General features: G+C 45.4%; 1 protein-coding gene across 3 annotated transcripts in view; it reads right to left on the bottom strand.

Annotated features, from left to right (window-relative positions):
• The window catches only part of CAPN9 (calpain 9), a 1322409-nt gene that overhangs the window by 739637 nt on the left and 569878 nt on the right, over positions 1-12894 (bottom strand). For all 3 annotated transcript variants that reach the window (XM_073627588.1, XM_073627590.1, XM_073627589.1), the window contains exon 9: positions 3932-4092. In XM_073627588.1, coding sequence (XP_073483689.1) covers positions 3932-4092 — 161 coding nt within the window. The remainder of the gene's footprint in view (positions 1-3931; positions 4093-12894) is intronic.

Here is a 12894-nt window from a genome sequence, read left to right as displayed (position 1 = left end):
ATGGGGTTGTAATTTCCTCAGCAGCTGTCGACATTCTCAGCTAATGGGGTAGGTGCAGTCACTGTAACATGACTTCAAAAAGTCCACTACAGGGTTCATGAGTCCCTGACACAATAACCGGTTTACATTCTTTCCAACCAGGTGACTGGGTCATTGTAAAGAAGTTTGATGGACGAGACAACTGGATCCACGCCAGCCACTGCAAGAAGCTGCTCAACTACACCAAAGGATGAGGAGTATCTTTGTTTATTTATATTTTTTAGTTTAGTATATTTTGGCAAGGGTAACGATGAAAAGCATCCCAACTTATTGTTTAAAGTGTATTCTCCAACTAGCTAAGAAAACAAACAGGACCAATTGCTGGGTCTACTCTAAATCTCCACCGAGCTTTAATACTCCAGCGATGACAGCAGTACATGCTATATATGATGTTCATATTGGTATGAGTTTTGACAATCTAGTAAAATCCGAACAGACACTTGTCAATAGAATTTAACGATACATTTATAGAGGGTAAAATTAGTTATAGTTTTAACAATAGCTCTGGTTCTTGCCAGCTTTGGTATCTTTAGTCAACTTTTATCAACTTTAATTTGGTATTAATGCGGATCTACAGCTTATAAGGTGATTCTCCCTAATGCAAGAGGTTCATGTGTGCTGGTGAAACTTGTCCCAGCATCTTATGTCACGGCATAGTGGGGATATGTCCACCAGTAGAGGGCCCCTGTGCGATGCACAGAACGATCATCTGCAGATAATCTCCCATCCACACTGGACGGTAGTATAGTCCGGGTATGCTTTGTTCTCTAAACAAAGCAGAATAAGGATTCACGAAAATCGGTAAAAACGGGAGTCTTTGAATCGTTGTGGTCGGGAACAGCATTCATGATCTCAAGCTTCCTTTGTGTAGCTGAAGTTAGCTTACAGAGACAGTGGGCGGGAGATCGTACACGCTTTCACGCCCACGCCCACAAGACTCCCCCAGTCATTGTTCATTAGTTGTTGTATAACCTATCCTGTTTAAGGGAATGCCTGTGCTTGATTGGTCGATTGTGAAACCATGAGGCTCTATTTGTTATATGAATAAAATTTGCTCAGGCCAGTTGGTTTTGAGCGATGGAGCTGACAACATCAGGAAGGTGATTATGTAAGTTTAATGGGGAAATGTGAGAGACATGGGTTGTTTAAGGATGCATTGTACTGAAAGGAAAGGGCGCTTATTAGCGCAAAAGCGTATAGTCGGTTTTCAATGACAGTTCAAAGTACAGTCCAGTACCTGGTGCATTGGAAAGGGTACGGTCCGGAGGAACGCTCTTGGGTCTCATCCTTGGATGTACATGCCCCTGTCCTCCTCCATGATTTTCATAGATGTTTTCCCCTCAAGCCTGGTGGCCCTCTGAGGGGGAGGGGTCATTGAGGAGGGGTACTGTCAGGGCTGGGCTCAGCCCTTCCTACTCAAAGCTGGCCGCTAAGCTGTCAGCTAATTGCCAGCTCCTATCTCTCCACAGTGACTCACCTGTTGAGGATATCTTGCTCGTCAGTCCTGCCTACTTAAGCTGCCCAGTCCAGATGATCTCTACCTTCGCCTTGGTCACATCTCTAGAGACGCTCTCCTTTGTTCCTGTTAAAGATGTGCTTGGCTGACATTCCTTCTGACTCCAGTTCCTGCTTGCTGTGCTACTATGCTCATCTCTGGCTCCCTGACATTTTGGCTTGTCCGACTATCTGTTCCGTTACCTGAACTCTGGCTATGTTTTGACTACGTTTACTCTGTTTACTTTTTTTATTACTATTAAACAAGTCTGATTTAACTGTATTTCTGTCTCAGTCTGATTCATGGTTTCTGCCAGTAATAATCTGGGCAACCCGCTGTGCTTCAGAACCAGAGGTGTGTGGCTTAAGCTTAAAGTATAGCATATAACTATTTTTAAAGTTGGAAATTACATAGGGGTCACCAGAAAAACAATCAGGGGGGTTAACTTTGGGCTCTGGTTCCTGTGTTACTGCTGGAGGTGCATTTACATGCACAGAAAGTTCCTGGACTTGGCGTGTCAGTTTGCAAATTTCCTCAGCAAATAAACGGGCCTGAGTAGAGTCCATTTTCACAGAAATTTTTTATTTTGTTAAAGGCTTGTGATAATGCCACGTCTACCCCAACGCAGGTGGTCAGACACTATAGCTGGCTACTGTGTGCTTCATCTATAGCAGTCCCCTTTCCCATAAGACAAGCAGGCCTATCGGTACTCGGTTGCCCCCAGGACTTATATACAATGCTATAGTGCCTGGCCACCACACCCGGGCAGATGCAAACTGAGCAAAGCAAATAGATACTTGCGGTTAGCAGCCAGACAGAGTGGTTTTATGACAGTGCAGGTAAAAGGTGGGCTGAGTTCAGGGAATAGTCCAATAATCTGGTCCAAAGTCATACACAGGGAAATTCAAAACTAGCAGAGCAGGGCAGACAGACAGGGAGCTTGATTAGGAATTACACACATATCACTCTCTATCACAAGCACACAAATGGGGTTTAAGCTTGCTTATAACAGGCTTGGTTTCCACCCAGAGACACATTAATCAGCCTGCAGGTGAACAGACAGACAAGGGGAGTGCCATAGCCAAAATTCCAGATGCTGGAATGAGGTACAGGAGCACTAGGTGATCCTGACACTGGCATTACAAGAAAAAAAGGCACTAGACTATTGGTTAGCTTCAGAAGGAGGTTTTTGTAAATTTATTGGATAAGAATGTTGTACTGTACTTGGGTACCAGATCAAGAGGATCAAACTGAAGCAAATTTAGATAAGATAAGGGAACTTCAGTATTAAGCTAGGAGCATAGCTGAGGAAGGATGGAATCCTTTCAAGGGCCTAGGACCCTTGAGCGATTTCTTTGGTAATATTTTTATCTGGTTTAAGAAAACTGGGATGCTTATATTGATTTAAGGGGGTGAATAAGGTTTAGGAGGGCAGTTTTTTCAATATGAGATCAAAATCAAGAACATGGGGACATGATCTCAAACTAACTGGAAGAACGTTCAAAACAAATTTTAGAAAGTATTATTTTACTGAAAGGGTAGTTGATGCTTGGAATAAACCTCCAGCAGAGGTAGTGAGACAATCAACAGTAAATAGCTTCAAACATGCTTGGGACAAACATAGATTTATACTCAGACAAAAAAGTTAATGAACAATAACAATGAAATTACAAAAACATTTTTTTTTTTAAAAGGGCAGACTCAATGGACTACTCTGTCTTTTTCTGCCGTCACTTTTCTATGTTTCTATGTTTCTATGTTACTCTTTTAATAATGCTTTTTGTTTACATTACAGTTAAGCTGATGTTGTTCTGTGGCCAGCGCCTATGCAAATCTGTTGACATGCAAGTCTCTTCAACCCCTCCTCCACAAAAGATCCCCTACACCTTCAGAAGAGGAAATTGATTTGTAGCATTCATCTTCAGCATTTAACTAGTCCCTGTCACAGCGTACAGTAACCGTGCTGGAACAAGAAGATCAAGGACCCTTCGAGGATCTGGACCTATGATTCCTACCTTGGAGAAATACCTGAGAATTGATAGACTATAAGAAAATGTTTAAAAATAAACAAAATTGAGGAATTGCTTTATATTCTTAGCCCAAAAATTATTTCATATTCTTGTTCTTTACTGTAAGCTGCTTTCCAAATTACAAGTTCCTCTTTTTTACCAGTCTCTTCAGCTTTTGAGAAAAACTTGAATATTTCCTTTTAAGAACTGAACTTGCTCTATAGCCCTACATATATACAAGCCAGCTTCTGCAATTAAGACAGAACAAAATGAAACTGCCTGACATACGTGTGCGTCTGTTCTCTGTGCTAGCATAACGGGTTAATATTTATACAATGGAAAAGAACTTTTTGCACATCTGATATGTTGTAGAGAGTAAATCAGTCACCTAAGAAATTACGGCATCCTCCAGCTGTGGAGCCTCTGACCCAGCTTCCTTGATGAACATTCACTTCCCACTTATGTTCTATGTCATCGTCTAGTGCATCAGGGGTGAGGTTGCAAATTTCAACTTTATCAAAGTATCTTTTAAAGTCTTCCATCTTCATCCTGAACAAAAAAAAAAAAAAAAAAAAAAAAACAAAGAAAAAACTTTGATTACAGCCATCCTTTATCATTAAAAACAAAAGAAGAAACCTGGTGCCAAAGGGCACGGTTGGGACCCCTAGGGGTCTATTATAGACAGACCAAATGATGATGTAGAAAAAAACTATACATTTTATTCAGTATAACAACATATATAAATAACATATGTGGATAAGTTAGGTGGTACCCAATAGTACAGATGCATGAAGAAACCACTGTCCTCAGGCTGGACGGACTAGTGATGATCCATACAAACGTAGACACCTTACATGTTACGGACATAACAGTCCTTCAGAGGTTAATTAAGTCAGAAGGGTACAGATTTTCTACAATGCAAAAAAAAATGCAAATAGTACAATTTAATAATGAGTAGATAATATGAGCATAGTTAGTAAATACAGTAACGTTTATAATAAATGCATTACATATAGAGCCAATCATGTGTAATATATAAGATGTGAAAGCTACTTACAAGGTCACTCATCCACATAAAATGTGTCTGAGAAAGGGGTTGAAACTTAATGGCTAATCCCATTCATGGAGCATATGCACAGCCCACCCCCGGGCTTCAGTGGATCCGGAAAGTGTGGGCACTCAATGCTTAACTACGAGGACTGGAAGCTATGGAGCATATAGCTCCTGCTTAGACTGAACCAGTATCACCATATAAATAAATATGAAAAATAGCAAGAGATCACTGCAGGTAGTCTGGATGCCTTATTAACCTCCCTGGCGGTATGATTATTTCAGATTTTTGATGCTGAAAGCGGTACAATTATTTTGCACGGAAATTTGGCGGTTTATATTGTAGGCCTGTAATTCTTTGGAATAACTCACTTAAATCAGTCCAAACAAGAGTCTAGTAGACATCCCGGGTATGATAACGTTTGAAAAACGAAATCAAAAATTATAATATAATAAATAACTATAAATAATTATAACATATAATAATAATAAAAATTATTCAATAATGTAATCAAATCAAAAACACTGAAATTTGCTCAGTTGCAGAATTGTCACTGTCATTACTTTTAGTGTTTGATGACGAATTTCCCCACAAATCACTATCGCTCAAATCTGCAAGTGATTCTAATTTATTATCGCTGTTTTCTAGCTGGTCTAAAAGCACTTTTGATGTAAACAGACATTTTTTGGTTGCTATGGACAATCTCCAGTTTCCTGGCAGAAAGAACAGTATTTATAATATAAAACTGCATGCAGGACACTGGACAAACCACTAGGGACAAAGGGGATGTGTAATTATTTGATACATTACTGTAATCTGTAAGATTACAGTGTACTGCATGTATACTGTGTTTTTTACTTTTTGAATTTGGCGCCGAACTCCGTCCCCGTGCGTCGCAACGCTCACAGAGAACCGAGCTCGGCACTGTGAATCGAGCGAGACACGGCGGCTCGCAGATCACAGCGGGGAGACATCGCAGGATCCAGGGGACAAGGTAAGTAACCTCTACATGGATCCTGCAATGCGATCCCAAGTCTGGCTCGGGGTTACCGCTTTTGGTACTGAAAATCCACTCCGAGGCAGACTCTGGAATACCACCAGGGGGATTAAGGTAAACAAAGGAACTGTATTGCGCCAATAAGGCTGCATCTAACTGTTCATATAAAATAGAGTAGTGAATAGTCAGCATACCTCTGGTGCTAAAAGTCTGGAGCTGTGATGCCTGTCCTTGTGTACTTCCTCAGCATGTTTAACTGATGCTTCGGGTGCTAGTATATAGGGCCGTGTCTAGGGGCCTCTGGCCAATCGCAATTGTAACAGCAATGGCCATCAGCTGGTTTCAGTATGGGGGCAGGAATATACGGCCGGAGAGCTGACAAGGTCCGCCCTGCAGTCCCCCGACAAAGTGACGCGCAGCGCAAGCCCGCCTCGAGGGGCGAAGTCACGTCCTGCATCATCACGCCGCCGTTGCACAAGCGTCTGCCGTCTGCATTTCAGGGTGGAACGCAAGATGGACGAGAACCCAGCAATGGGAATTCCAAAGCCAGAAGGTGTCCAAAGTTAGCCCGCATGAAGAGGGGGGCAAAACAGAGGACCCCTGTGTGCCAGCAGTGAAGTAGAGAGTGCCCCAATTGGACCGATGGGCCATTAATGTAAAATCAGTGAATGGGGAAAATATTTGCTGAACAGTGACAACTTGCAGATGATAAACAATAAACAATGTATGACCACAACAAAGCTGTATGACATCTAGTGGAGACAAAAAAGAATGACAACAGATCAATTTACAATCGTATAGTGACATATACAGTTTGTGTTTACATAAAAATAAATATATAAAGCTCGTTGTTAAGGAGCTCCAGGGAATTGAGGGTCAATCATTAGTTAGAGAGCATTACTATGGGATCAATTATGCTTAAAGCGCACAAGAAGAATATAAAGTAGTCTAAAGATCCAATTCGCAGACTCCTTGTCAAGTATCAAGTATGACCAGAGCTGTGTGGACAGCAACAGAGGAACAAATGCAGGTAAGGTGAAAATATATGATTTATTAAAGATAAGTGAATGAATATAAATACAACCACCCCCAATATCACTCAGTGCACAACAACCAATACCAAACAAAACCCACCAATAATAATAGTAACAGACAAATATATACAAGTAATGGGGAATACCAGAATGATAGACAGGGCCAGGCCAGGATTGTCAACGGAAGGCAGCAGCTGGGGAAAGGGAAAACAAACAGGACAAGGAGAGGATGGATGGAGACATCAGACTGGAAGGCAGGCACCGAGACATCAGACTGGAAGGCAGGCACTGAGACATCAGACTGGAAGACAGGCACGGAGACATCAGACTGGAAGGCGGGCACTGGGACATCAGACTGGAAGGCAGTCACCGAGACATCAGACTGAAAAGCAGGCTCTGGAACATCAGGCTGGAGTGGATTAGCTGGTGTGGAGGCAGGTTGGGTTACTGGCAGGATCAAATGGGTAGGAAAGAACTTCTGTCTCTTTTTAGCTACTGAAGTCCTGTAGGTAACTGCAGGAATGTAGGTAGGGGATGAAGCAGACTGGAGAGGAGGCTTGGAATATAGCAGGGAAAGGGTAACAGTAGCTGGGGGAAGTTCTTGAGAGATTGTAGGCAGCGGGAAAGAGGCACGTGGATTAAAGGCAGGATAGGTGCAGCAGGAAGAAACAGGGTATTGATATTTGGTGGGGTGTAGAGTATATTAGGCTGAAACTGAGGTTGCCATGGGTGATGGAGGAAAAGACTCTTGGGCAGGCAGGTGTCTGGTAGCAGAGATGGCTTGTTGTGGGCTGGCTGAGGTTGATTGCAAGATATTGGACCATGCTTGGAGCACTGGTTGGACAAACTGCAGTTTACATTCTGCCTGTCTGACAAGGGACTGTACCGAATCAAAACACTCTTTGATCACATGTTTGGAACAAGCTAGGTAATGTTCAAAAAAGCAAGTGGAGTCAACTTTCAAAAGCCATACTAAATATACAACCTGATTAACACTATAAGGTGGAGAAAATTCATCACCGCCTTTGGGAATACTGGGCAGGGCCAGCTCTGTACATATATGAATTAAAGGCTGCACATCCCCAAACAGCAAACAACCCCGATCCACCAGGGAGTGAGCTAAACGCATGATTTCAAACAGCTGGTCACTAGTCCACTCCTTTAGTGTCTGGCTGAGATAGTCACCACTCTCTGACGCCAGCAGAGCATAGTAACTAATAACATCCAAATTCATCTCACAGAAGTAAACAGAACCGGGATGGTTCCTCTGTGCAGCCACTTCTGGTCAGGGATGGCCTTGGTATTCTGTCAAGTATCAAGTGTGACCAGAGCTGTGTGGACAGCAACAGAGGAACACACGCAGGTAAGGTGAAAATATATGATTTATTAAAGATAAGTGAATGAATATAAATACAACCACCCCCAATATCACTCAATGCACAACAACCAATACCAAACAGAAACCCACCAATAATAATAGTAACAGACAAATATATACAAGTAATGGGGAATACCAGAATCATAAACATTGCCAGGCCAGGGTCATCAACGGGAAGTCAGCAGCTGAGGAAAGGGAGAACAAACAGGACAAGGAGAGGATGGATCACAGGAGGGACGGGTAAAGGTACAAGGCTCAGGGTAGAGGTAGCAGACAGCAACAGGGTCAGGATCAGGTACAGGTACAGAGCTCAGGTTCAGGATCAGGGCACAAGGAAAGATACCAAGGCCAGGCATAAGTGTTTCTGCCGGATATTTATACACATCTCAATCAGACTCAATCAGGTGATGCCTGATTGCAGGAGATGATGTCGGCCCCACACTGGCAGGAACCACCCTCTGGTGGATGCCAGTACTGCGGCCCAAAGATCACACAATACTACCAATAGGGGAAAGCTCCCCTGGCAGTTCAAACTGCCAGGAGGCACCTATTGGTGGACCACAGTACTGCATGCCAAATATCAGGCAGTGTCATCAGCGGATGGAACCTTCCCGGACAGTACCCCCCTCAAAGGAGCTCCAACTAGCTGGGGCTGGGACAAGTCCATGGCATCAAGCTGGGCAGCGGGCAGAGTCACGCTAAGCTGGGTATGAAGATAGTCCAAATTATCAAACCAGGCGATGGGCAGCTCAAGCTGGGCAGCAGACGTAGACATAACAAGCTCAGCAGCAGGCACAGGCACATCAAGCTGGGCAGTGGGCACATCAAGTCGGGCAGCGGCACATCAAGCTGGGCAGTGGGCACATCAAGCTGGGCAGCAGGCACGGGCACATCAGGCTGGGTAACAGACAGGGGCACGTCAGGCAGGGCAGCAGACAAGGACACATCAGGCTGGGCAGCAGACAGGGACAAATCAGGCTGGGCAGCAGACAGGGACACAGGCTGGGCAGCAGGCATGGCACATCATTCTGGGCAGCAGGCACATGCACATCACGCTGGGCAGCAGGCACTTCAAGCTGGGCAGCAGGCTCCAGGTCATCGAGCTGGGTGGCAGGCTCCGGGTCATCGGGCTGGGTGGCAGGCTCCAGGTCATCGAGCTGGGCGGCAAGCTCCGGGTCATTAAGCTGGGCAGCAGGCACTGGGACATCAGGCCGAGCAGCGAGCACCGTAATGGCAGGCTGGGTAACAGGCATGGCTCAGCAAGCTGAGTAACGGCCCTGGCCCAGTGGGCTGGGTAACGGGCCCTGGATCAGCGAGCCGGACGCCGGACACTGGCCCAGAAAGCTAGGTGACGGGCACTGGCATGATAGGCTGAGACACAGGCACCGAAACTTCAGGCTGAGGCAGGGACACCGGGTCTTCAGGCTGGAACACCGGATCTTCAGGCTGGGACACCGGATCTTCAGGCTGGGACACAGGCACTGGAACTTCAAGCAGGGGCACAGGCACCGGAACTTCAAGCGGGGACACAGGCACCGGAACCTCAAGCGGGGACACAGGCACCGGAACTTCAGACTGGAACATGTGCACCGGAATTTCAGACTGGACAGCAGGCACTGGGGCATCAGACTGGAAGGCAGGCACCAAGACATTAGACTGGAAGGCAGGTACTGGGACATCAGACTGGAAGGCAGGCAGCGAGACATCACACTGGAAGACAGGCAGTGAGACATCAGACTGGAAGGCAGGCACCGAGATATCAGACTGGAAGGCAAGCACTGAGACATCAGACTGGAAGGCAGGCACCGAGCCATCAGACTGGAAGGCGGGCACTGAGTCATCAGACTGGAAGGCGGGCACTGGGACATCAGACTGGAAGGCAGGCACCAGGACATCAGACTGGAAGGCAGGCACCGAGACATTAGACTGAAAAGCAGGCTCTGGAACATCAGGCTGGAGTGGATTAGCTGGTGTGGAGGCAGGTTGGGTTACTGGCAGGATCAAATGGGTAGGAAAGAACTTCTGTCTCTTTTTAGCTACTGAAGTCCTGTAGGTAACTGCAGGAATGTAGGTAGGGGATGAAGCAGACTGGAGAGGAGGCTTGGAATATAGCAGGGAAAGGGTAACAGTAGCTGGGGGAAGTTCTTGAGAGATTGTAGGCAGCGGGAAAGAGGCACGTGGATTAAAGGCAGGATAGGTGCAGCAGGAAGAAACAGGGTATTGATATTTGGTGGGGTGTAGAGTATATTAGGCTGAAACTGAGGTTGCCATGGGTGATGGAGGAAAAGACTCTTGGGCAGGCAGGTGTCTGGTAGCAGAGATGGCTTGTTGTGGGCTGGCTGAGGTTGATTGCAAGATATTGGACCATGCTTGGAGCACTGGTTGGACAAACTGCAGTTTACATTCTGCCTGTCTGACAAGGGACTGTACCGAATCAAAACACTCTTTGATCACATGTTTGGAACAAGCTAGGTAATGTTCAAAAAAGCAAGTGGAGTCAACTTTCAAAAGCCATACTAAATATACAACCTGATTAACACTATAAGGTGGAGAAAATTCATCACCGCCTTTGGGAATACTGGGCAGGGCCAGCTCTGTACATATTTGAATTAAAGGCTGCACATCCCCAAACAGCAAACAACCCTGATCCACCAGGGAGTGAGCTAAACGCATAATTTCAAACAGCGGGTCACTAGTCCACTCCTTTAGTGTCTGGCTAAGATAGTCACCACTCTCTGACGCCAGCAGAGCATAGTAACTAATAAAATCCAAATTCATCTCACAGAAGTAAACAGAACCGGGATGGTTCCTCTGTGCAGCCACTTCTGGTCAGGGATGGCCTTGGTATTCTGTCAAGTATCAAGTGTGACCAGAGCTGTGTGGACAGCAACAGAGGAACAAACGCAGGTAAGGTGAAAATATATGATTTATTAAAGATAAGTGAATGAATATAAATACAACCACCTCCAATATCACTCAGTGCACAACAACCAATACCAAACAGAAACCCACCAATAATAATAGTAACAGACAAATATTTACAAGTAATGGAATGGGGAATACCAGAATCATAAACAGGGCCAGGCCAGGGTCGTCAACGGGAAGTCAGCAGCTGGGGAAAGGGAAAACAAACAGGACAAGGAGAGGATGGATGGATCACAGGAGGGACGGGTACAGGTACAAGGCTCAGGGTACAGGTAACAGACAGGAACAGGGTCAGGATCAGGTACAGATACAGAGCTTCTCAGGTTCAGGATCAGGGCACAAGGAAACATACCAAGGCCAGGTATAAGTTAGTCTGACGGGTATTTATACACATCTCAATCAGACTCAGGTGATGCCGGATTGCAGGAGATGATGTCGGCCCCACACTGGCAGGAACTACCCGCTGGTGGATGCCAGTACTGTTCCAGACTGCCAGGAGACACCTGCTGGTGCTGTAGTGGCTTTGAGGTGGAATATCCATCTAAGTTCACTCTGGAGAAGTAATTTATTGAAATCTCCCCCTCGTGGGATGGCACAGATATGATCCAGTGCTAGGAATCTCACCTTGGGGGTGGTGTTCCCATGCACTAGTGCACTATGACGACCCAGAGGGAGAGAGGGGATTTTTTTCTCAATGCTTAGCCCGGATATATTGGCCATAAGGTATGGAGGATAGGAGTGGTTTAGGATGGAAGCTGTATGTTTCCAAAATGGTATTGCCTGCTGTTGGTTTGCGGTATAAGTTACTATAAAGGTGACCTTCAGGGTGTTTATATATTGTAAGATCTAGAAAGGTTATGGCTGATGTATGGATCATGGTGAACTTAAGGTTAAAATCTATGTTAGAATTGATATATATCAGAAATTGTTTGAGAAGTGTAACAGGTCCATCCCATAGAATGAGGATATCATCAATGTAACGATACCATGCCAGCGCATGGCTTGTGTATATCGATGCTGACGCATCCAAGAATAGGTATCGTTCCCACTCCCCCAGGTACAAATTGGCATAGGATGGTGCATAGAATGATAATGGCTCTGAGATGGAAGATTCCTCTTCCTCACAAACCACCACTAAATCCCACAATACTACACAACTCTAGGGATGAGCCGAACACTCCCCTGTTCGTTTCGCACCAGAACATGCGAACAGGCAAAAAAGATGAAAAGAAGACTTTAAATAAGGGAATTGTCAAAAACTGTCTCTTGTCAATTTTAACATTTTTGACACTTTTGGTAGGTACTTTTCTACCCCATTACCATTTCACACAGGGGGGGCTGGGATCTGGGGGTCCCCTTGTTAAAGGGGGCTTCCAGATTCCGATAAGCCCCCCGCCCGCAGACCCCCACAACCACGGGCTAACAGTTGTGGGGATGAGGCCCTTGTCCCAATCAACATGGGGACAAGGTGCTTTGGGGGGGACCCCAAAGCACCCTCCCAATGTTGACGGCATGTGGCCTGGTACGGTTCGGGAGGGGGGCGCTCTCTCGTCCCCCCCTTTTTTTCCTGTGGCCTGCCAGGTTGCGTGCTCAGATAAGGGTCTGGTATGGATTTTTGGGGAGACCCCACGCCATTTTTCTTTTAAATTTTGGCGCGGGGTTCCCCTTAAAATCCATACCAGACCTGAAGGGTCTGGTATGGATTTTGAGGGGACCCCCATGTCATTTTTTTTTTATTTTGGCGTGGGGTTCCCCTTAATATCCACACCAGACCTGAAGGGCCTGCTATGGAATTTAGGGGGACCCCCACGCCATTTTTTTTTTAAATTTTGGTTCAGCGTTCCCCTGTGGGGAAATCCCATGCCGTTTTTATCAATGAACTTTTATGTGTATTGTTGGACCGACAATTCATATAGCCGCGAGTACTTTTAAATGACTTTTTTCCTTTGAAATGTCATTTTGCTGT

Source organism: Aquarana catesbeiana, linkage group LG04, assembly GCF_042186555.1.
Source record: "Aquarana catesbeiana isolate 2022-GZ linkage group LG04, ASM4218655v1, whole genome shotgun sequence".
Classification (NCBI taxonomy): domain Eukaryota; kingdom Metazoa; phylum Chordata; class Amphibia; order Anura; family Ranidae; genus Aquarana; species Aquarana catesbeiana.
The sequence above is the reverse complement of the archived record's forward strand: the minus strand, read 5'-3'. Positions and strand labels throughout refer to the sequence as shown.